Here is a 26,601-nt window from a genome sequence, read left to right on the forward strand (position 1 = left end):
ACTTGCACACCTGTATGGTGTTAGCTGAGGCTCTGTTTTATGGCACTAGCATTAAGATTATGCAAGTCACTAGACACCAGTACACTGAAAAAGATGTTGAGTGGTGCTTGCACAAAAGATTCTAAATCTTTAGAATCTGCTGTAAGGTACATCTAAATCTTCTTGAACTAACTAAATTCACCTTCAGTTCTCACTGTAATACATGTTTTTCCAGACAATCATTCTTGTAGCTCCTTCCCGAACCCTTTCAAATTTGTCAGCATACTTTAATTCACTTACTGTGTATGCTCCAAATACGTTAAGGCTCTAATCCTGTAAAGAATGCATGTGGACAACTACTCCCGTGAGCAGTCTCATTGAACTTGATGGAACTACTTTCTAAAGTAGCACTCAGCAAGTAGTTCCATCAAGTTCAATGGAACTACTCATGCAAGTAAAGTTATGCATATGCAAAAGTGTTTCCTGGATCAAAGTGCCTAAGTGCAAATTTGCTGAATAAAACTGGTTTTGAAACAATGCCAAAACAGTAGTTTTGGTTCAGTTCTAGATACTTAATTCTGAAGTTAAAAACAAAAGCTATTTCCAGTCAACCAAGCATGAGAAGTCAGTCAAACTTTTACAGGAGAACAACATTTCACATTCATGTGGCATCATTCAGAAGACATTAGGGAGAACTTGGAAGGAGGATGTTGAGAAAGTGGAAAGGGCAGAATTTAGCATAGTGATAAGTGAAGTGTGGAAATTCAGTCTGGGGAAAGAAACACAGAGTGCTTCTGACCCATCACAACTCTTGATCTATGAAATAGGAGCTCTGATCCTACAATTCATGTGATCCAAATTTCCCACCAACTTCAATATATGTTTACAAGGAAAGCAGAGTCAGGTTTTGTATTGAATTACCAAAATAGGTTCATACATGGCATTTCAGCACTTCTGCTTTTAATTCTCAAAAAACAATAAGCACAGAAGCATAAAAAAAAAAAAAGGATAGCCAACACTTCAACTTCAAATAAATGTGGTTTTAGTTGTGCCTCTTTTAAAAATGAAGTTCATAAAAGTGATACTGTAGTTGGAAAGGGTTAACAAAACGTAACTCTTCCTGAAGAGTATAGAAAGAAAACAAGAATGTATTAAAACGTAACAGCCAAGTATTAAAAATAAGACTATTTTAATAAAGTGGCAGTTCAGTATTAAGTCAAGCAGCAATAATGTGGGAATAAAAGTACAAATAGAACTTTGGCCTGCAGTTAAATAAAAAACGGAAAAGTTTTTTTTTTTAAAGTTGTAGAGTTAGGACTTAATCCTGCAAACCCATATTTATAGATTAAAAAAAAAAAAAAAAAATCAATGGAACAACTTGCATTACTAAGGACAACGCACACGTTCAAATGCTTGTAGGATCAAGCTTCTAGGACTGTAAGCTATTCAGGCAGCGTTTTCTAGTCTTGCATTTCTTTAAAGTACGTCACACAATTTGGGGGTAATTATATAATATATATAATGAATCAGTTGCTCCATTTCTGACTTACTACAAAAGCACAATTTTAACTTTTAAATAGAATGTAGGTATAGCAATATAGTATAGAAATAAGATCCAGTTTATTACAGTGCCATAATATTGATTAAGATTATGACAAGGCTTCTACTGTAAAAAAGGTTCCAGTCTGCTGAAACAGACAAGGTGGGTGAGGCAATATCTTTTACCGGACAAACTTCTGTTGATGAGAGACAAGCTTTCAAGCTTCACAGAGCTCTGCTTCAGACCAGACCCGAATAGGTCTGTAGAGCTTGAAAGCTCCTCTCTTCCTTGTCTCTCCACTGAGATGGCTACAACACTACAAATAAGATGACATGCCAGTGATGATCCTGAGTATACAAAGCTGACATTTATAACAAACATTTTAAAAGTAATGAACACAAAAACCCCATATACTTTTACAGTGCTTTCTATAAAAGAATCTCCAAGCATTTTACAAACATTCAGCATTTAAGCCTTGCTAGTAGTGTTTATAGTTCACATAGCACTCAAAAATATGCTAGGTACTTTATAGACAAAGTAAATGACACAAATGGTGCTACACAGATCTGACAATTCAAATTTTTTGGACATTAAGAAGATAATAAGGCAAAGGGAGGATAAGAGTGATACATTTGTTAAGTACACCAATATATAACAAAAAAGAAAAAGGAGTACTTGTGGCACCTTAGAGACTAACAAATTTATTTGAGCATAAGCTTTCATGAGCTACAGCTCACTTCATCGGATGCATTCGGTGGAAAATACAGTAGGGAGATTTATACACACACACACACACACACACACACACACACACACACACACACACAGAACATGAAACAATGGGTTTTATCATACACACTGTAAGGACAGTGATCACTTAAGATGAGCCAAAACCTGCGGGGGGGTGGGGAGGAGGAAAATCTTTTGTGGTGATAAATCAAGGTGGGCCATTTCCAGCAATTAACAAGAACCTCTGAGGAACAGTGGGGGATGGAAGGGGGGGGGGGGGTGGAAGAGAATAAACATGGGGAAATAATTTTACTTTGTGTAATGCCCATCCACTCCCAGTCTCTATTCAAACCTAGTTAATTGTATCCAGTTTGCAAATTAATTCCAATTCAGCAGTCTCTCATTGGAGACTCTGTTTTTGAAGCTTTTTTTTTTTTTTTTTTTTTGGGAAGAATAGCCACTCTCAGGTCTGTAATCATGTGACCGGAGAGATTGAAGTGTTCTCTGACTGGATTTTGAATGTTATAATTCTTGACGTTTGATTTGTGTCCATTTATTCTCTTACGTAGAGACTGTCAGGTTTGACCAATGTACATGGCAGAGGGGCATTGCTGGCACATGATGGCATATATCACATTGGTAGATGCGCAGATGAACGAGCCTCTGATAGTGTGGCTGATGTGATTAGGCCCTATGATGGTGTCCCCTGAATAGATATGTGGACAGAGTTGGCAACGGGCTTTGTTGCAAGGATAGATTCTTGGGTTAGTGGTTTTGTTGTGTGGTTGCTGGTGAGCATTTGCTTCAGGTTGGGGGGCTGTCTGTAAGAAAGGACCGGCCTGTCTCCCAAGATCTGAGAGAGTGATGGGTCGTCCTTCAGGATAGGTTGTAGATCCTTGATGATGTGTTGGAGAGATTTTAGTTGCGGGCTGAAGGTGATGGCTAGTGGCATTCTGTTTTCTTTGTTGGGCCTGTCCTGTAGTGCGTGACTTCTGGGTACTCTTCGGGCTCTGTCAATCTGTTTCTTCACTTCAGCAGGTGGGTATTGTAGTTGTAAGAATGCATGATAGAGATCTTGTAGGTGTTTGTCTGAGGGGTTGGAGCAAATGCGGTTATATCGTAGATCCATAAACCTGGAAATCCTGGACGCCCCATCATCTCAGGCACTGGCACCCCGACAGCAGGATTGTCTGGCTATGTAGATTCCCTCCTCAGGCCCTACCAGCACTCCCAGCTATCTTTGAGACACCACTGACTTCCTGAGGAAACTACAATCCATCAGTGATCTTCCTGAAAACATCATCCTAGCCACTATGGATGTAGAAGCCCTCTCCACCAACATTCCACACAAAGATGGACTACAAGCCATCAGGAACAGTATCCCCGATAATGTCATGGCTAACCTGGTGGCTGAACTTTGTGACTTTGTCCTCACCCATAATTATTTCACATTTGGGGACAATGTATACCTTCAAAATCAGCAACACTGCGATGGGTACCCGCATGGCCCTACAGCATGCCAACATTTTTATGGCTGACTTAGAACAATGCTTCCTCAGCTCTCGTCCCCTAATGCCCCTACTCTACTTGCGCTACATTGACATCATCATCTGGACCCATGGAAAAGAGGCCCTTGAGGAATTCCACCATGATTTCAACAATTTCCATCCCTCCTTCCTGCTGGTAATAGCTCATCTTAAGTGATCACTCTCCTTACAGTGTGTATGATAAAACCCGTTGTTTCGTGTGTGTGTGTATATATATAAATCTCCCCACTGTATTTTCCACCGAATGCATCTGATGAAGTGAGCTGTAGCTCACGAAAGCTTATGCTCAAATAAATTTGTTAGTCTCTAAGGTGCCACAAGTACTCCTTTTCTTTTTTGCAAATACAGACTAACACGGCTGCTACTCTGAAACACAATATATAACAGAGACACTGATCATGGATCCAAAGTTAAGATTGATTTGAGTGTCACACTTAAAACAAGAATAGTGTCTTCCCAATATTTCCTATTTGAGCAGTAAATTGAGAATTTACAAGTATATCCATTAGCTTTACAGATTTTTTTAAAAAAAGGATCCTGTAAGAAATTTAGCACTGTCAGTCAATTCAGTCCTTTGTCCTGAATTCTTAACCCAGGCATTCTCTAGCTATACAAACCAGTACAGAGGTGGCTCTTGAGTAGATATAGTGCAATAGATATCCTTTTTCAAAAACAAAGTCCTCTTTTATCCATTATTCTTCAGCCTCTGGTGAAGAATAATGTTCCTGAAAACCTATGCAAATAATTAACCACTTTCAAAATGGCTGCCACATCCTATTGTGGTCTGTTTTTGACAAGAGGTTGTTCTTAGCAAATATGGTAACCACCTCTTCTCTTCAGCTCCTTACAGTGCTCCTTTCTGCCTCCTGACAGTGAGGGTGCTAATATCTTCCTTGATGGCCATTTGGCCTCACACACACTGGAAACAGGAAGCGGCAGTGTTGATCTTTATATTGAGGACACAGGTTGCCCTTATCAATAAGCTATGGTGGACATTTTCAGACAGCAATTCTTTGAGTTTTGCTTAGAGAGACAATTGTGAGCTAGCCTCCACTGAAAGAGAATCTTTCAATTATGAAGATCAGCAAATAGTTACCCTTAATGCTAAATATGTCTGTTAAAGTAGACTACATGGCCCTCAGAGGTATTCAAAAGGAAAGGCATAAAGTGAAACTGAGGACTCGGGGGAAGCACAGGAATATGGCAGAGGGGAATTTGGAATGTACACTTCATCTACATTGTGCTGCTCTGGCACTACAAATAGCAATAAATATTGCTTAAATATAGTACATTCCAACTGGTTTGTGCTCCTGCAGAGCAATACAAAACAGCCACAAGTACCCAAGGGAATCTGACTCTGAAAGTGCGGTTCTTCCAGATGTTGTTAGTGTGGAACCCACTATAGGTTCGCCTGTTCTTCATACACGTGAGATCAGTTTGTTTTGTTTGCTTAATAGCAGTGACCATCAGGGCTGCACATGTATCCTGTACCTCCTGTGCGAGGGTATAAATGGAATAGTGGCTGCAACCCTTCCTCAGTTTGCAATTCAAAGCTCATGGTAACAGAGGACTGAAAAATGGGGGTGGAAGGTAGGACAAGGGTTGGACACCGATTAAGGCATCTCAGAAGAACCAGGTTTCAGAGTAGCAGCCGTGTTAGTCTGTATTCGCAAAAAGAAAAGGAGTACTTGTGGCACCTTAGAGACTAACAAATTTATTAGAGCATAAGCTTTCGTGAGCTACAGCTCACTTCATCGGATGCATTTGATGAAGTGAGCTGTAGCTCACGAAAGCTTATGCTCCAATAAATTTGTTAGTCTCTAAGGTGCCACAAGTACTCCTTTTCTTTTTTCAGAAGAACCAGTTACTGAAGGGTAATTAACCACTCTCTTTGTCAAGTATGTGTCAGTGTGGATTCCACTACAGTATCCCCTGAGGACAGGGGAAATGAGGAGTATCAGATACATCAGCTGAACAGCGATTGTAGGACTGCTCTTCCAAATTTGGTATCCCACTTTACAGCTAAGTTCAAGAGTGTTTAACATACATCAGTGGATTAACTGAACACTGCTGCCTTACAGATTTATAGTATTTGACACTTTTCAGAAGCAAGTGAAGGAAGCTGCTTGTGCTCTGGTGGATATTTCGTGAGAGATTCACACCAGCAAACTGGTAACAGAGGACACGTACCATGTAATCCATTTTGATGGAGTTTCTCATCTCGAAGACTGACCTTTAGAACACCCAACTACAGCTCAAAACGTATAGGGCAATAGTCTGAATGTTTTATTCCTGTCAATATAATAAAATAGAATCCTGGGTACATCTAATGTGTGTAATTTCTTCTCAGTACCAAATGTGTTTTTGAGAAGACAGGTCAGCTGAATCATCCACTAAGTTTTGTGACCACTTTAGGGATGAATTTTGGGTTATGTCCTAGCACCACCCTGTCCCTATGGAATACTGTATAGGGAGATTTAGTCAGAGCCTGAAGCTCAGTCACTTTGACTGAAATGATAGCAACTAGGAAGACAGATGGTGTAAGGAGGAGTCAGGGGCTCAAATGGAGATTCCACGAGTCTCAGGAGGCCTATAGTGAGGTTCACTAGGAGTGGGTTCTCTGGCAGGCATGTGTGTAGTAGTTCTCTAAGGGATTTCACACCTCAGGTGTGAGAGAAGACAGAGCACAACTGCACAGGTGAGTGACAAGCTGAGTTATTAGGTGGATGTTAGAAAGTGAAAGGCCAACCTGTTTTAGATAAAGTTAGAGGATCTTTCGTAGAGGCCTGGACTATGTCAAAGGCTTTTTGGGTTGTCCACATTGTGTTTTTCTGGTAGATCATTTCCTGCTTCATACCAGGATTTCCTGGACCTGCAGGGAGCAGTCTGTCAGTCAGGCTCAGACATTGAACAGCCCCACTGAGGTATGGAGACACTGGGTCCGGATGAAGTATGTGGCTATCCAGAGACCAAAATCACATCTGGATGGTCTAGGAGTTAGATCAGCAGCTGAAGATTCATCTGTCAGGTAGAGCTTTCTGCCAGAATGGAGCCACCAGAACGATCATGACCGCCTCTTTTGATCTTGGAAAGCATCCTGGGAATCAGGGGAATTGGGAGAATGGTGTACAAGCACGCCTCTATTCCACTGCAGGAGGAAGGCAACTGGTAACTACCTGGGATTCAAACCTCCTCTTGAAAAAAAAGTTGTAGCATTTGCTATTGTCCTTCATGGCAAACAACTCTTTTGTTAAGACCCCAAATGGCAGCATCTTACACTGTTAATGCTTCAACGGCACCACAAACTGACTGGCATCCCTGACAAGCATGTGGTGTGCAAATCTCCCTCTGAAAGGGCTTCCAAGTCAAGAGATCCATGGCTGAAATTGCTCCTAATCAAACAACTGATGTGTCAGCAGGCTGCATGATTCCACATAGCCATTTACCTGGCCCACAGGAAGTATCTGAGGTTATTCATTGAAGAGAGTCCTGGAAGGATTTCCTTGGATCTGCTCTGTGGTTATCCTCACAATTAGCTGGGTTATGTATCTATTCACAATTTTTTCCTTACATCTAATAGTTTGACCAGTATTCAGTTCTTAAACTCTGAAGGTCAACGCTATTCACCACGAATAAGTTTAAATGCATTTGAAAGTTACAAGCATGATCCTGCAGTTGCTTCCAATTAAGGGTAATGGCTTGAAAATACAGGACCTAATCCTCACACCTTACCTATTAGTGGTGTTGAAGAAAGATGTTTGTTGGATTCATTTTAGCCACTGTTGCAAAGGACTACTAACTAGTTTCCAGCCTGCTTTAATACTAGTTTAGCAAACCAAAAATCCATCCGTTTTGTAAAAATGTTTATTCTGATTATTCAGTCAGTATTAAAACAGGATAGAAACAAGTTTACTGTTATATGCTGGACTTTCATATAGCCACTGTTACAAACCTCACTTGCTTACTAATACAGTAGGTAGTCAAAAATGCTATTTTGGAAAGTCCAGGGACAATTATTTGCATTTCAGACTGCTGGGCTGAGGAAGAGTGGTACAGCTTCCCTTTAATGTCATGGGCGGAATTCTCCACTACCTTACACTTTCTATAGTTTTTTTGTTGTTTTTTTAAAATGATGCAGAGCATGTGCCAAGTCTGTAACACCGCCACCAGTTTAAATGCAGAATTTCCATTAGAAGTGTTTTATACAGATACAAACAGAACATGCAAGATAATAAAGAATCAGGCCCACATAATCAATTCTACTTTGAATACCAGGCCCTATGCTTTCTTCGTATAAGGTCATCCATGGGTATGGCTCCATTTTACTTACGCACACCAAAAATTCTCAGTCTGGGTCAACTGTTTGCGCTGCAGGGATTAAAAATAGCAACATAGATGTTCCAGCTTGGGTTGGAGCCTGGGCTATGAAATCTGGTGATGAGGGTGGGTCTCAAGAGCCTGGGCTTCAGCCCAAGCAGGAACTTCTACATGGCTAGTTTTAGCTCCATAGCACAAAACCAAGTCAGTTGGCTTGGGCTCTAAGACTAGCTGCTGCTGCTTTTATTTATTTTGCAGTGTAAATGTATCTTAAGGATACATCTATTCGGCAGTTAAACACCTGTGACTGGCTGGCATCAGTTGACTTGGGCTTGGGTTATGGGGTTATTTAATTGTGGTGTAGACAGTAGGGCTCAGGCTAGAGCCCCAACTCAAAAAAATGGTGTACTATGATCAAATATCAGGCAAGGACAGCAGCATTATGGGTGGTGGATGCCAGGGGGAGGAGGGGTGAAGTGAGTCAGAGAAGCAAAGGAAAGCAAGCTACAATCAAATACATGCCAAGTGACTGAGATGCACATGGGGTTTATCTAGATCAGGACAGATTTTCAGAGGAAAGGAAAGGAAAGAGTGACAGCATTTGGAGACAACCTTAAAGTCCTTGGAAGAATAAAGTTGTAAGCCCGAGTCCCCAGGATACTTTTGCATAAAAACAGACCTTTACTTTTGCATGCATGCATGCCCAAGTGCTGCAGATAACCCTTCAACAGTGGCTAGCAGCAGATGTCGCAAAGGATGGTAGAAGAAATCCCCCTAATGGGGGGGGATGTAAGGGGGAGCAGGGATATCTACCTGTAGGAAAAAAGTTTCTTCACAATGGTGTGTGGGAATGTAATGTTACGAGTCACTGGCCTAAATGAGTGTCATTCAGGCAAGTCCCCATGCACTGGTTTTGGGGTGTACCCAGAAAAATCTAAATAGGAATTGCAGTTAAAAATATGGAGAAGGATACAGTGGAAGTTATTTTTAATCTTAAATAGGAAATTGCACTGTAATGTTTCTACATTGTTGTCCTGAAAAGCATGCAGACAGCCTTTTTTTGCTGAGTAAATATTCTTAGTAGAAGTGTTAAAGCAGTACATATTGAACAGATTTAAGTGTTAGCTATATAAAGTGCAACTAACACTTTGCAGCAAAGTTCTCCAGGAAGTTTAAGTTCTGTGCCTAGAACACACTTAAAATAAGCAATATTTTGGAGTAATGTACAAGTTTTAAACAAAACTAAACATAATATATTTTTGAAGAGCCAGAGATGTTTTTAAAATGTTGCAACAGTGCAAGCTACCCATTTCAGAGGAATTAAAAAAAGGAGAGCATCCAGCAAACACTGCCACAAAAGATGAGCACAAAACAGATGTGGGAAAAATAAACAGCCTTCCTGACTTGGAATTTGTAAAAAGGTCTGCAAAGAGCAAACAGGACTTCACTACAATTTGACTTCTAGACCCATAAAAAGAGTCCCATGAGAAACGAGACTCTGAGATGAATAAAATATACAGCTAACAGTAACATTGAAAATTTGCATTAAGAGTTCATAACACTTCCAAAGAGATGATTTTACTGTAACAGCATTTTGTATTATTCTGAAGTAAAAATTATATTAATCAATTTAAAAACCTATTATAATAAAATGTTTTTTTAAAAATGGTATTTAAATGCTTTGGCCACTATTTAACATTCCATTATTAGAAATACTGTAGAGACTGAGTGTTGCTAAAGCAACCCCAAAAAAAAAAAATCTTAACACAGGATAATTCTAGTAGCAATTTAAAAACCCACAAATACAGGTGCCTCAGTACAATTCCTCAAAAAGAAAAGGAGTACGAGTGACACCTTAGATTAACAAATTTATTTGATGCATCCGATGAAGTGAGCTGTAGCTCACGAAAGCTTATGCTCAAATAAATTTGTTGTCGTCTCTAAGGTGCCACAAGTACTCCTTTTCTTTTTGTGGATACAGACTAACAGGGCTGCTACTCTGAAACCTGTCATAGTACAATTCCTACAATTCTTGAAAGATGGAATTTACATTCCTTTGCTAAGTGATTAGCACCGCAGGCTTCCTGGTCTCCTCCCTGCTCCAAGATAAGGAATGTGCTAAGTGTTGCCCTTAAACTATGTAGGATTAGCTAGGAGAAGGATTCACCACATCCCTGATGAACAAGGAATAACTTTTTTCCTTCAAGCCTGTTCAGCAACATATTCTACACCTGAGCTCATTACTTTTGTGCTACCTACAACAGATGCATGGAAATACTACCTCTTTGTATGCCAACATTTACCAGACTGCTAGCCAAATGAGTGTTTATATAGCCACTTAAACTCTAAAATAAAGAGAGAGACCCCAGAAGTAAAGTTTCCAAAATACATAGTTTTGGGGTCTGAAATTGTATTGCTTTTTAGTTTACAAAAAAGAGTTGCCAGCACTAGAGTCTCATCTCACCTATGTATAATGTATGTTCACTAAGGAGAAAAATGCAATCCCACTGTTCAATGAATGTAAAATGAAGTTCAAAATAAAAAGTTTTGCTACTACAAAAGAAATATCCAGTGCAACTTCCTTTCAGGCAAAAAGAAAAGGAGTACGAGTGACACCTTAGATTAACAAATTTATTTGATGCATCCGATGAAGTGAGCTGTAGCTCACGAAAGCTTATGCTCTAATAAATTTGTTAGTCTCTAAGGTGCCACAAGTACTCCTTTTCTTTTTGCGAATACAGACTAACACGGCTGCTACTATTCCTTTCAGGCAGTAGTTTTAGGGCCAGCCCTACTTCTCACACTGAGTAGTGCCTTATTCCATAGGGAGTTGATTTTCTTGGGACTATTTGAGGACTATCTGAAAAAGGTAGCACGATATGCCTCTTACGGCAAAAAAGTGAAACAAAGACATTTAGTTAACATCACAGTAGTCACATGAATTATAAAAGCTGGAGTAGTGACTCAATTAAGTCTGCAAAACAGCAATACTGTTAGAATGGAGACTTACACCACCATCACCAAACTACACAATCTCTTTTCCCTCTGGAATTTCATGTTTATGCTTATTTCGAGATCGGTTGCAAGCCTGAGATCAATCAGAAAAGCTGCTTTTAGTTACACAGCATTGCTGACTCTTGCAATTGTATTGCAAATTTTGCTATATTTGTTTTTTTCCCTAAAGCCCCAGATCTTGGAGTCATGGATTATGTAAGAATTTCACCTTTCATTGGAAAATAAGTCTCTCTGAAATCAGAAGGGCTAAAATTCTTGAAACATGAATTATAAAGGCTCAAGACGCCAATTAAAAACAAAATGTAATTTTAAAAAAAGTCTTTTGGAGTCTGGTTAATGAATGCTTGGAGTTGTCAATACTGTTTATGGTACTTAGAATACCACCAGTTTTTCCTCTTTTGGAAATTGTATTACTCTTCATCAGTCAACTCAAATACCACAGATAAAAACTTCAAACTTGTATCATAGATCAATACCCAATGAAAGGCTAGTATATATACTCTTTAGCCTGTGCCCATTATCATGGTTGTGAATGTAATACTAGTCAGCAGTGCTAGAGTCATGACTGTTACTATGAAAACTCACTACATTAATTTCCCTAATGCAGTGACTTGAATCAGCTTTCTATTTCAGCTCCACATATTGGGGGAGAGGTGTCTGGAGGAGATACTCCTGCACATTAAAAAAAAAAGTAGTAAATTAAAGATGTATTAGGTACTACATCAAGTATTTCTCCATTAATAACATGGCCTCATATTTTGGGACCCTTGCAAGAGACATACAGCCCAAACCTTATAAACTCTGCAAGCCAAGTAAGAATAGTTAGGGGTCTACATAGCTTATCATGGATCTTACATGTTTCAGTCTATATTCCGATGACTACCCCCACTGATTCAGTTCCAACAGCTGATATTGACCAACCGGGGCTTGTATTCATCTTATACTATTAAGAAACTTTCCTATTTATTTGAATTAATCATGTTTTTACAAAGCCATATTTTCACTTGAATCATGTATTTTTAAAGGTTATGTGAAAACAATTTTATGCCTGTACAATGCGATACCTCCTAATGCAGACCACATGCATTATATTTTGGGGGCTCCATTCTAATCTCAGATAAGATACTCTTGTCCATATTTCTTATCTTGAAAATTCTGCTACTGCACTCAGACCTTTGTGCAGTATCAGAATTTTAAAATTCAGTGATATGAAGCCATGCACTTGAAGTTAGAATTACACCCTTGTTATATAAGCTGTAAACTTGTCACAATTTTACAATTTTTCTTCTGACAAAACTAGGGAATAGAGCAAAGTAATGTTCTTCAAAGGAAATCCTACTTTTTCCTTACAACTAAGCGTGTAGCTGAAATAATGTATGCTACAATGCCTTAAACATCACCATGGTATCTGAACATCTACAAATTTAAAGTTTTGTCCAGAACATGAACTAAGAACTGTAGTGACTTAGTACTACTGGGTCAAACCCTCAAGTTTTCATGTAAATGCTGCCTTCATCGCTAGTTCTCAAGTAGCCTGTTCTTAGAAAAAGCTACTCCCCCACCACCTCTCCTTTTCACGGTAATACACTGAGTAGAGGACAAGTACAGGCAGATTTACATCAAATACACAATTCCCTAACATAACTGAACGCATGCACGTACTTTGATTTAAGTAGTTCTCTACTGCTTTGTTACTCTAGAAATAACTGCATGAAATCTGCCACAAAACAGAATATTTAGCTCTTTAAATTAATCTTTCCTAAGACTGAAATACAGAATATATAAAATGTAAAAACATTATTGAAGTTCAGTGAACATAAAAGTTTGAAATAACTTTGATTTCACAACTACTATAACATTCTTCATTCAAACTTTTAAACATTTAAAAAACTTTGCTGTTACAAGACAAATTTGAGTGAACAGACTGCATCCTAGATTATGACAGTTAAGTTATAGTAGCAAAACATTGTTCAATGGTTTGTTTCTACAGAAAGTGCTATTGACAACTCCTATGCAAATACAAATGGTTTCTAAAATGTCTGAGCTAGCAGTACTTTGAGTTTGCATCTTATGTTTCAACACCTGGTCTTGCAAACGTTTATGCACTCAAGTAACCTGACTCACATGAGTACTCCCTTGAAGTCAACTGACTCATACAGCTCAAGTTATGAATGCGCATAAGTGTTTGCAGGATCAGGCCCCTTAACTGTCATTTTAAAGGAGTACTTCTGCCCCTGTCACATTCTGCACTACATCTTCAGAAAGGGGAGAAGTCATAGCCACCAATTCTTCTCTCAGCAGCCTGCTATTTCCCCCAGTGAGCATTTCCTCACCCATAGAGGACATCCTCTGGACATATGGCATGACTTGATCTCTCCTGGTTTTCCATTTTGGTCAGTAAATCTCAATTTAAAAAAAAAAAACAAAACAAAAAATACCACCACTAGACAGTTGCCTGTTGGAAGCTGAAACCTTGTTCTACTTATTCCTCTGGCATTCTTTCTACTACCCCTGAGAAAAAAAAACAAAGCCAAAAAAAAAAAAAGCTACACAGAATGCTTGATTATTCTTTAATACAGGCCTAGAGAAAGTGATTGTTATCAATTTACACCTCTTCCTCGGCAATAGAAGTGTCCAGAGTTTACTCCTTGATACGTAATTGAGCTCCATAATTGAAGTATTCCATTAAAAAACCTCTATAGGCCAGATTCTGATCCTCTCACATGCTCCTTTCGCTCCACACTCTGGCCCCCATGCTCTTCAACTCGTCTTACTGACATCTGTGGGGCTACTCACATAATTAAGGGGTTTCTAGGTACATTCAAACATTTCCTAGCCCTTATATTTGTAAGCATGAATCAAGTGTTATCAGGTGTGGTAATTTCTTCTGAATTTGTTCATATCCCTGAAACAATGGCAGAGAGGCATAAACTGCCCTAATCAAAATGGTCTGTGAACACTGATGCCTAAAATGACAGTTTCCATATCAAATGTTAACTATTTCCCTGCTGATCATTTTAGCAGAAACATCCAGTTAAGGTGCTTACCTCACAATCCTGAACTGCCTCCTCTCAGTCTTTCTGGACCAAAAGCTCCATGTCCCCTCCTAACTGCTAAAACGTTCAGTTTCTATTACTCCCTTGCTCCATCAGATTCTATAGTGCAGTTAGGCATTATCAATACAAATATCTGTAGTCAACTGAGAACCAAGAATGCTGAGATGGCATAAAATAAATTGCATTTAATATAAAAAAAATGGGACTACTCTAATGACCAATTCATTTTTAAACAAAACAAATATTTTTAAATCTGACGCTGTCATGAAATTTCCACTAGAATACCACAGAATTTATAGATAACTTTCTTGTCTTGTTAGAGGTTTGTACATAACACCATATGTACATAATATTATACAACGTTATTTCTTATTAAATGAAACTGTATTTTGGTTGGAAATAAGTTCTTAACTGTTTAATCAAGATGTTATTTAATCTACAATTGTATTTACACTTCATTGGTAGTTTATTTTGTTTTTGCTTTAGAAAGAGGACTCAAGAAATGGAATGTTTTCCCTTCGCTCTTCTCCACACAAGGTTTGATTCTGCAAGGTGCTGTGTGCCTTCAACTCCCAGTTGTGTCAATGGGATACAAGGGAATCAGCACCTTGCAGCAATGAACCTGCAAAATAGTACTCACACCTGTCATTACTCTCCCAAGCAACTCCATGGAAGACATGGGTTCATTTGCATAAGGAGTATTTATGAAACTATTGGTCTGCAAGTTCAAGTTGAGCAGCTCATATTTCAGAGGATCTGGAGATTTATTTACATGGGGAAGGGAAGAAGAGAGGGTGATCCTCTTTGTAAGTTGTTAATTACTTAATATATCTTATATGTAATATTTGGAATTCTCATTAAAAACTAGCACAACTGAAAGACATTACATTTGACACAAGTGATGTCTATGTTTATGTAACTAGCTTATAAACAAACTAAAAGCAAGCCACAGCCAATGGCTTGGAGGCACTTTGTTCACAATATTAAAACCAGTATATTACATCAAAAATGATCTGACAGTAGCTAGGCTTGCTCACTAAGAAATGTGGCATTCTACATTTAAAGATTATGCATCCTTTAACACAACAGCCTCGCTATTTTATGTATGAAAAGGGAAACATTTGAAGAGAGTATCCATAAGTTTCCTAAGAAATGGTTTGGGATTCCAGAATCCCAAGGAGATTAATTGGCTGTCAGATAACAATGTGCCTCCATTAGATGGACTTGGCAGTTGTAAACAAAAGGAATTTTCTCAGCTTTTCCTCACAAATATGAAATATTTGCTCTTAGCCAACAGCTGGGGTGATTTAAAGAGATCCTGCATATATATTAGTTTCATTCAAAACTACAACCCACCTCAAAACATCTGACTGGACTGCAGCAGAATAGAAAAAAACCTGATACTATATTGTCCTCTGTCTGGAAGCTTTTACTTCTCTAATGGTATCTAACTAAGTTTAGTAAAAGAAATACAAAGGTCCCAGTTTGTTACTTGAAAAGTGTCACCATAAAACAAAACCCCACAGTTAGAAAAACCCAATACCCTGGATGTTAATTGCACCCGTCTTGAAAAATCATTTTCATTGACTAAAAGTTTAAATAACCATGTTAACATTTGTAAGAATTTGCTCAATATTCCAAAACAAAGAAGCTTAAATTTTACATTCTATCAAATATTTTTAATAATTTAAATTCTCATTCCTGGTGCTCACATGGGTAACACATCAGTTAATCCATTTAAAAGAAGTCAGACTCACTGATCAAAAACAAAACATCATGATTTTGTATTTAAGAGTCTTATATTGGGTAAGATTTTCAAGGAATGTAGCACAAAAATAAAAATAATATTTTAAAGAGCTAATTAAGTTTACCATAGAAGGATCCTTACTATAGGATATTCAGGAATGAGTAGAATTATAAACTACTTTGACTGTAGACAATTCATTGAGTATTAGTTGAGTAACAAATCATATCAAATTATTAAGACACTGACCTTTGAGGTCTTTAAAATACTCATACTTATCCTTAGTCATTCTTACAGTACAACCTAAACTGCTGTTACATTTTCTGAGGTTAAGGTCCAGAAACCAGATTTAGGAATATTTTAAGTATATGTTCTGCACATTACCTCTCATATCATAAGAGCAGAAGTTCTAGGGTTTACTAGCCCCTTGACCTTGTATAAAATTTTAACACATTTTTAAAGATACAAGTTCCTTTAGAAAATAAGGCATTGAAGGAAGTACAGGTTTTTTCAATTGCTTTGAAAAAACTTGACTTTTCAGTTCTCAAATATACTGGTATATACACATTACACATAATATACAGATTACCAAATTCTGACAGAGCAGCAAAATTGTTACATGATAGTACTTTCACTTTGCAGGTGCTGGAGGAAAACTCATTCCTTACAAAAAGGAAAGGAGTACTTGTGGCACCCTAGAGACTAACAAATTTATTTAAGCATAAGCTTTCGTGAGCTACAGCACACTTCATCGAAAGTGAGCTGTAGCTCACAAAAGCTTATGCTCAAATACATTTGTTAGTCTCTAAGGTGCCACAAGTACTCCTTTCCTTTTTGCGAATACAAACACAGCTGCTCCTCTGAAACAAATCATTCCTTACAATGGAACAAAAACTACATACTTCATCAATGGATTTCTACAGTTAAACTGATAGTTACTAAGTCATCTTTTGACTAAGAAGTTCAAAGTTCATCACTAGCCTTATGTTTGTATTCACATGAAATTACTTTAAATATTACAGACAGGGATACAGAGCATGAAACAAATCAGGAAGACATGAGAGCTGAATTTCTCACTTCTACTGTGTAAATCAGGAATAACTCGAGAGGTTGGTAGGGTTACACTGGTGAAAGGCTAAATCAAACCCCAAAAGTGTACTTTTAAAAAGAAGCCATAAAATATGGTGCCTGATCCTTCAGAATTGGGCCCCATGTTTTAAAAAGCAAAGTAGTATGCTGTATTACAAAACTATGCTCACACATCTATTGTAGTGTATTCAGCACGTAGAGGGTGTAATATTTTACCCCATTCTACAGATTAGAATTTTAATATCCACTAAAGTCATCTTACCCTTAGAGATGCAATATTGTACACAACATAATCCATACATTTCTACAACTAACTGTTTTCATATAGCATCCAAAAGTAGTATCCTGGGAAAGTTTGCACTGGAAACTTGTAAAAACCTAGCAATGCAAAAAGCGAATTCATTTTAAAGAAAAACAGAGCTCAGCTTTCTATTTACTATTCTTAATGAGGACATCTGTATTTTGCTTACCATCTCTATACTTCTGCTTCTCCTGAGTGTTTTGTGACTCTTTCTCCACCCCCCCCCCCCATTCATCAGCTTTTAAAGATGGCAAAGCTAAGTATTTTAAGGGAACAGAACCCAATAAATAATATACTGCTCATTTAAAAATATTTTGTCTGGAGAGAGTTTCAACAAATTTTATTATTTTTGTACAAAACAGAGGTAGAGGAATGCACATGCTGAGCATTTTTCTCCATACTGTAAGAACAGAAAACACACTTTGCATCGAGTACATTATAAAGTTTCTTCTTACACAATGTAGTGAACACTCAAATTTCACCAAGACTAAAATCTCACCTTTTGTCTCAAGGAAAAGAAAAGGGGGGGAAGGGTTTAGAGGAAAAAAAAGCTTGAGTGAAGTTTCATGCTCCGGGTGGAAAAAAAAATTATGTACGCAAGTACTTGTGCATTCAAAGCAGACTATTTTCTTTAGCGTTCAAGAAGTTATCTTTAGATTCAACATGTAAATTGCAGTTTTCTTCAGAGATTTAGCCAGGATTTTCCACCCATTGTAGGTACTTTGGAAACTGCCTAGGGCTCTTGTTTCTCAAACATTTCAAGAGTCTGACTATAAAAATCAAAGATCTAGTGCCCTGAAAGACAAGTGAAGTGACACAAAATTATAATAAGTTACGTTGTCATATGTTTGGAATTAAAATACTTACAGCCTCTCCAGCTCTTTTAAATCCTGGAATGCTCCCCTTTCAATAGTGCTAATCTTGTTTTCCATGAGCTGACTGAAACGTAGAATATATATATAGTGAGTTTTAATGGTTTTATGATTACGACTGCATTAAAACCTGCTATTGCTGTACTTCAGAAACTGACAGCTTGCAATCATTTCACCTTAATTAACTCTACAATTCTTATTCCAGAGTGAGATTTCACATCCAATTTAATATATTTAGAACCCCTGTCACTCCATTGGGGCACATGTGCACAAACGGAGGGGAAAAAAGAAAAAACCCACCACACCTCACTCTTCATCATTAAAGGAAACCATAAAAGCAGATCTTAAACCTGCTCAAGAACATTAAGATCATGGGTAAGAAAATATACCATTTACTAAGGAGCAATGATATAAAACTCCAATTAAATATATCGTACAACTGATCTACAGTTTGTATGGAAAATAAAAAGATTATTCAATGGATATTTCACAATTCTGTTTATATACCTATATATCAACTGAAAATATGTAGAAATATGTCCACACCACCACACATCAGTATTTGTATTTTGATTTAGAGGGTATAATTAAAACAAAAGATAGTTACAATTTCTCTAGACTTAACAAAATTGTTCCACTTTTATGACAATTCAGTCCCAAGGAATAATTTAGCTTCACTGAATAAAATAGCAGTAATCACAGTTACAGTTTTCTTAAGTCACATTTAATCAATTTATAACCAGCAAAAGTTAACGTAAAGACCTTTAAACAATAAATCCATCCAGAAAGAGATGGAATACCTATTTTAGTTTCTGAAAAAGCAAACATTAAATTGGAGAGTTGGGATTAGATATAGATATTGCTCGTCTTTGGTTAAGAAATACTTTCCATTTTCTTCGTTTCATGAATTTCTTTTTGCACCAGATTGAAACTGAACGTGTATACTCAGCAATATGTTTTGATAATCCTAAACTAGCAGTCTACTCAGCTAGTTTTTTTTAATTAATTTTAACCAAAATACAAGGATTTCCCTTTTCACGCATTTGTAAACTACCAATTTAAAGCCTCAACTTATTTTGCTATATTTGTAATTTTAAGGGAAGTGTACAAATCACTAGAGGCTACATACAAAATTGCTACTGTGGCATTTTCCAAACTTTTTTTTGTCACTCCATAATTGCTCTTCTCCACTCCCATTTATTTTAAGTTCAGATGATGCAGCATAGGAGTTAAATGTGGTGAAATATACAGCTTTACTTTTTTAAAAGCTAAAAGAACTTTTCGAAAATTTAAAGTCTAACCTACATCATGTAATTTTAACAAACACCACCATAACAGCATAAACTAACAAGAACTTACAGGACTCGAAGGTGTCTTAGGCCAGTAAAGTCAGTCTTGGTGATTCTTGTGATATTATTTCCATTAAGGTCCCTGAAAAGAATCATGTATTAGCAGGAAAAATGAAACAAACATTCAACAGGGGATTTAAATTATTATTTTGTCGAGGTTCATCTTTAGTGCTTTAAAACCAAACGAACTTAAGTGTGCCTGATAGTTAATGCTTATCACTTGCTCTGTGTGAGTTGCTGACAATAAGTTGGTTTATTTTAAAATTAATAGTTTTAAATTTTGTAAGAAGAGACCCTTATAAAAATCAATCTGGAACATTGTGGTTCATGTTTACACTGAATTTTGGAATCATCAATTCTGTTTCTCACAAAAGCATATCTTAATGTTTTTGTAATATTGGTATCCAACTACAATTAGAACCAACCAACATTTAGACAGAAAACTCTTAACTGTTTCAACTGAAAAAGTATAAAAAACTACAACCAAGTTACAGTTAAGGTGAAGAAATCAAGTAAATGGGAATTTATTTGGATAACCACTTTTGCAGTGTATTTAATAAATACTTTACTGAACTTCCTATGGCAAACAGTGCTTAGAAAGAATCAAAAGACTTGATCTTCAAAGATTTACATTACAAGGATTTACCTTACAATCCTATGTTTGAAGAGTTCAGTTTTCACACTTTTACAGCTCAGGAACCCCCCCCCTTCCCCCGTGACTGTAAAGTGCAAACTCAGAGGCAATGATGGAAATAGTATTCAGGCCTTGACATTTTTGTTCAGATTTCAGCACCACTTTCCCTTCTGGAGTTACTACCCCTCTTTCTGGCATCTTAGGTCAAGAACTAAGCTGCCCCTGGTTCCAATCATTACAAGTAAAACCAGGCTTTGCTGTGGCTTGAATATCCTCCTTGATCTAAGTCATAAGGGAAACAGTGTTACACAAAAACTAACCTTAGGATTACCGATCATTTATAATATTTTTTTTGGAAAAATCAGCACATTGTTATTTTAAGCAAAAGTGGCAGGAAACAGTTTCCACTGAACCACGCACAGTTTCTTCACAGGAAAGATCACAGTCAATCACTTTGGGATTTGTCCGAGCGCAGACACTGCTAAAGTAAGATGTGTTTATACTTAAACCTTTAAACTGCCTTGAATAGCATGAAACAAACAAGTGACAATTTTTTTTTTTTAAATCGCCTCTCCCTCCTTTCCCCCTTACCCCTTTTGGAGAAGCCAGGATGGTATTAGATCCAATGGCTCTTTCAGGAATTATGTATGCTTTTCACAAACTGAATGGATCATAATTTGTATGCAGCATTGTTGTAGTTGTGTTGGTCCCAGGACAGCAGAGACAAGATGAGCGTGAGATAGTATATTTTATTGGACCAATTTCTGTTGATGAGAGAGAGCAGCTCTGGGCTTATATACAGAGAGCTCATCTTCAGGTCTGGATCCTAATTTGACGGGGGGGGGGGGGAGAAAATCAATCAGGGCTAGGGACAGTTTAACCAAGGCTGTGACTGGAGGCAGTAGTATGTGTAACTGGAGTGAAATCATGTTGTATACCCGCTTAAGGGGAGCAGAGAAAGCAAGGGCAGCTTGTGTCCGGAGGCCAAGACACATGGAAGGATTTGAGCTTTTTCCTAGGGGAAGAGGGATGTAGGCGCAAAGCAAAAATGCGTCCTTCCTATAACGGTAGTGTAAATATAGTGTCTCTGCTTCCCCCCCCCCCACCTCCCACCGCTTTGCATCTGCTCGGGAATTCCCTCCACTCTTCCCTTGGAAAAGCAGCGTAGCAAAAAGGAAAGCGGGGGGGGGGGGTTAATTGCCATTTGCCCGCCGCTGGGGCGCTCTGTCCCAACACTCAAGGGCCTCCTTGCCGAGCCCTGGTTTTTACACACCGCCTGGGAGTTGGGCAGAAAGGGACACGCCGCAGGAAGGGGAAAGGGAAGCAGAACTTGGGCAGCTCAGCCGAGCCCCTTGGGGCGAGCGGTGCCAGCCGGCTCCGCTTCCCTGCCCCCATTTTAAAAGCCAGAGCGAAGTTTGCTGGGCAATGACCAAACTCCCCCTCCCCCCCCCCCCGCCCGAACCCCAATCACGGGGGAGGGGAGGGGGGACAGGACGACAAGCGAGGCACCCCGACATACAGCGCAGGGGAACGTGCCGCCCTAGATGTCGCCTCCTCTGACCCTGCAGCCAGCGGCCGCGCGAGAGGAGAGGCGGACTCGCCTCCTGCCGCCTTTCTAGTGGGAAAGGCGAGGCGGTGGAACGAATGGTTTCCCTCTTTCATGTCTCCTAGCGTTACCCTGGAGCCCACCATGAGGCGAGCGGGACCCGGCCCAGGAGCGTCTGAAACCGAAGCAAAGCCTCCCGGGAGTTTGAGTGTCACCTGCCCCACCCCAGGCGCTCCGCGGCCAGGCGGCTCCACAGCGATGGGAGAGTCAAGTCACCCGGCCAACTGGGGTGCTGCTGGAGGGCGCCCCCTCCCCCCCCCCGCAACATACCCCAGCTCCCCGGGGAGGGCGACGCGCGCGCGGGGTAGGGAGCGAGGCGCTGTGCTCCGGTGGCTCTGGGGGGGTCACTTACAGCCTTTCGGTGTTGCGGGGGACGTTCCTCGGGACGCTCCGCAGCGCCAGCCCGTGACAGTCCACGGTGCTGCCGGAACAGGAGCACTGAGCCGGGCAGGGCTGCGGCGCCACCTCGCTCAGGATCCCCAGCAGCACGAGCCCCAGGGAGAGCCTCCCGAAGCCGCCCATCCTCCGCCGCCGAGCCTGCGCCGCCGTCGAGCCCTGCAGCATTAGCCCCCGGGCCAGGGAGAGAGGCAGACCGCCCCGCAGATAAGACAGGACACAATCGCCCTCCTGCTCCTCAGCGGAGCGAGTACTTGGGCAACTTGAAGGGTATGAGAAGGCAACCGGAGTCCTTCGCGATCCAAGGCGGAACCAAAAATCCCCGGCAAGGTAAGAAGGGCGGCACCAATCCGCCCCTCAAACCAACTTCGCTGGGGGGGGGGGGGGAGCGAGCCGGGGTCTCGTAGCCCTTCTGGTGGCAGAAAAGATGCAGGACTTGTTCTTGGCGCACACACTCCCTGCAAATGCGAAGCAAAGCCACCGATTCCGGAAAGGGCAGAGCTGGGTGACTCCGCTTCTTCCTCCTCCTCGTCCCTTTTAACGATTCCCCCCCCCCACCCCGCTAGAAGCCACGGACCCCACGTTTGCTTAAAGCTGCATGTTTCCCATAGAACTGCATTGCGACCAATCGCCCAGCGGCACCACACGCGAGCGATTCAAAGCACTTGGGCAGAGCGGCTCACTCGCACGCTTCCCCCACCGACGGGCTGGTTACAGTCTTGCAAAGGGGTGGGGGCTCGCTCTGCAACTGCACACACACACACACACACACTTCTGCCAGAGGAGCCTCAGCAAATCATACCTCACTCCCAAAGCATTCATCAAACTGCCTCGGGGTCGGGGGGGAGGAGGGAGGGAGGGGAAGGGAGAAGAGAAGAGAGAGTCAACACACAAGATGTTGGGTTGTAAGCTCCCAAAGCCCAGTGTCGCAGGAAAGAGCTATTCCCGGAGCACGACAGTCAGGAGCAGTTTGAGAAGCGATCCGTTGCCCTGCTGCAGAGAGCGCTCATCCACCACCTCCTCCTGGGTGAGGGATCACAGCTATCGCTGCCCTGGCGATCCTGGGAGCCCAGCGAGACAGCACCGCTAGCGAAGGTAGTGTGTGTTCCCTCTCGTCTCCCGGATACAGCCGCTCTGCTGCAGCGGCAGGCACCTGATGGGAAAGGCGGGGCTCGTGTAGGGGAAGACAGTTCAGCAGCTCCTGCGATGGCTATGTAGAGGAGCTGAAGGAAGAACTTTCCTTTCCCCAGCCTGGGAAGGGAGAACGCCTGGGAAAGGGTTCCGTTCCCCTCCCCGATTCCCGCAGGCGCACCTGAGCAGGGGATGTCTGTATAAAACAGTCCAGAGCTGGCTCCAGCCCCCGTAGCTTCCGGGCGGCTGGTCTCCTCCTGCGCACGGGGAGAGGAGAATAGGGGGCGGGGGGTGGGAGAAGAGAGACGACACGCAAGCTCCTTCCTTCACACCCCTAAGTCTCTCAGTTTGAACAATAGGATGAGGCACATACGCAGGCCGCTTCGCTTCCCCGTTGCAAGGTGTGTGTCACTGCTAGCGCTGCGGAAAGTGCTTCCCAGGGCGCCACAAAAACCTGTGCCAGCGCTTTCCAAGCGGCTGCTGCTGCTGCTGCTGCTGCTTGGCTCTTTAGCAAACAGGAAGCTTCCAGCAGCTTTTGCCACAGATACCCGGACCCTCCGCCTTGCCCCTTCCTCCGCCTTCTCGCCCTGCTGCCGCAAACATCCAAGCACCTCTCCCGTAAACAACACCAAGCCAGAAGTTCCCCCAGCTCTGCCCCTTATATACGGGCGGCGGAGCCTCGCCTCCTCCGGGCACGCCCAAAACCGCAAGGGAAGCGTTCATTGGCTGGCCGGCTCCAGACCTCCAAGTCGGGGGGGGGGGGGGAAGGAGGTGAGTAGAAGAGGAACTGGGGAAACGCAAACAATGAATGAAAGTTCAGCGAGAACGAGAAACCCTAGCCCCTAACAAGCGACTTGCTTTCCCAGTGAGGCTGGCGGCAGCTGCACCGCCTGCTGCTGCTTAGTACTAGGGTGGAAAGAGGGTAGAGTTCCCCTGAAGCTGGGTGAAGACATCAACTGCGTTCCCTTTCCTGTAGCGATCGCCACAACCACAGATTCCTAGGGACTGTTTAATATTGGCAAGAGGGCTATAAAAAAAAAACAACTGCAAAGTCTATGTAGTTTCAGCATCTTCACTCCATCTCTCCTTCCTCCCACCAATGCTCTCACACACTAAGAGTTCTTTTTCAGACCTGAGACTTTTCTCACTCACCTTAAACACCTCTGTGCGGAAAAAACTCAAGTGTCTGTGAGGCAGAGACAGATAACGAAAGGGGCTGGGGGCGGGTTGCATGCCTTGGTGTTGTTTTGCTTTTCGCAGGCTAACTATCTTGCATATTTTTGATGGCTAACTTGTAAACATCTCAAGCATGCTATTGCCACCTTGACTGAAGAGAGGGTTTGGAGAATGATATTCTATTTTTCCATATTTAAAAAACCCACATTTTATGTAACTTATACAATAATCTTGTTAGCAAATGTTTTCTGAAAATTCAAGGGCGTGAATGTGACTCTATATACCTTTAAATAAGCAAAGCTTCAGCATCATGCTGCTTTATTTATATCTGAGTGACAGATCTAGTTTTCTTTTTTAAAGGAAAACTAATTTCCTCTTCTGTTCCATTCCAACAGTATAAAATGCATGTTCGGTGTTTCTCTGGGATATCCTCCTAAAAATATTGCCTATTGCAAGAAAATTCTACAATTCATAGGAAAAATTTACATACACCAGGTTTAAAGTTGTATCTTTACTGAATTGAATGTATTCTTCCTCCTGAATTCAACACAAGGCAATTTAAAAAATATCTAACCTCAGTGACATGAGAAGGTGAGTCCCCATGCACAGAGGACACCACCAGAGAAGCCCAGGTCATCAGCAAGTAGTTTGTAAATGCTCCAGGGAGTTCACAGCTTCTTCCATATGACTGGGTCCAGCTGAGCCTCTTTATCCCTGGAGTCTCTGCAGCACAACCCAGTAAAATGCTCACTACCCCTATCTGCTTGCTACCAAGAAAACAAATTCTGTTCTCAGTTATACTGTTGTAAATCAGGAGCAACTCTGTAGAAACTGAAATCAATGGAATTACTCCCAATTTTTCTGCTGTTATTGTAGCATGTTAACCAAAATGAAACTAATTAAAACCAACTACTCTCAGAGAGTATTTGACTGAGCCCCCCACACACACACTCTTCCCTCCCCCTCCCCCCAGCATGCTATGAAAACGCCAGGGGGGGTTGAAAATATTTACCAGAGCTCTGTTCCGGACAGCTCCAGCTGAATTTAAGCCCTGGTCATGGCTATTTTATCTAGGGAAAATCATCTTATTTTTTCAGTCTGTCTCTTCAAAATGTCCCCAGCATACAAAACTGCACTTCAAGGCATGACTTTATCAGTTGCTTTCAACTTCTGGCACAATATATTAGTTGGAGTACTATATACTGTAAGCAGAATTCAACCCGTTGACTATAATGGGAATTGAGATCATTCAATGACTCATAGGATCAGGTCCTATGTAAAATATTTTAATTTGTTAGCCACATTTTGATCATGTTTTACGAGAGGATTAGCTTCTTTTTAAAAAAAGTTTGTTCTCTAATTTGCACTGTAAGCTACCCATAAATAAACCGTAGGAAAGAAATAAAAATACAATTACACACACTATGCAGTTTTCATGCCTCTATCAGACACTCCCTTTCCGTCTAGGAGAGAAAAAAATCAGAAGATATAGTGTTAGCCATCTATTCATTATTTGATATTTACGTGCCAACAGTGTGCTTGGTGTTGTATAAGACACTAAGGGGAAACTACTTACTTGTAGGTATGCTTCTCTGAAGATGAAACTCCAACAGGATTCTCGTCCATGGATCTTAGCTCCTTAGTATAAGACTGGCAGAACTCCCCAAGAGCCAAGCCTCTTACTGAATGTAGTGTAGTACTCTCTGTCAAATATGTATTCTGTTTTCCAGCTATTCCATTCAGATGTTTCAGAGGCATGAAAGGTGAAGTTCCAAGATGCTAAGACACTTCCAAGTGATTATGAATGGAAATATGCCCCACAGAAAGAAAAGAACTAAAAACAGCACGACAAATTTAAAAGGTAACCCCAAATCCTCACAGGGATATTAGTGAGAGACTGAGAATCTTCTTGGAATGATATCTTTAGCCAAGTTCTAGTTACAGCAGTAAAAAGTAAGGCATTTTCCTTTCTCTGAAGAAACCACCTAACATGGTTCTGGCTTGTGCAGAATATAAAGCCAAAGGGAATATACATGTAGGTCAGACTATAGCTAGCAGCAAGAAAAGATCAATGCTAATAATAAGAACTGGAACAATCAGAAGTAGAGCTGGAGTATTGT

At 40.6% G+C, this 26,601-nt stretch overlaps 1 protein-coding gene across 2 annotated transcripts in view; it reads right to left on the reverse strand.

Annotated features, from left to right (window-relative positions):
* The window catches only part of LOC119854750 (slit homolog 2 protein-like), a 230,632-nt gene extending 206,696 nt beyond the window's left edge, over positions 1-23,936 (reverse strand). For both annotated transcript variants that reach the window (XM_038399792.2, XM_038399795.2), the window contains exons 1-3: positions 22,131-23,936; positions 19,549-19,620; positions 18,185-18,256 (exon numbers count right to left, since the gene is read on the reverse strand). In XM_038399792.2, coding sequence (XP_038255720.1) covers positions 18,185-18,256; positions 19,549-19,620; positions 22,131-22,342 — 356 coding nt within the window. In that variant the 5' untranslated portion in view covers positions 22,343-23,936. The remainder of the gene's footprint in view (positions 1-18,184; positions 18,257-19,548; positions 19,621-22,130) is intronic.
* Between the last annotated feature and the right edge of the window lie 2,665 nt (positions 23,937-26,601).

This window comes from Dermochelys coriacea, chromosome 4 (assembly GCF_009764565.3).
Source record: "Dermochelys coriacea isolate rDerCor1 chromosome 4, rDerCor1.pri.v4, whole genome shotgun sequence".
Taxonomy (NCBI): domain Eukaryota; kingdom Metazoa; phylum Chordata; order Testudines; family Dermochelyidae; genus Dermochelys; species Dermochelys coriacea.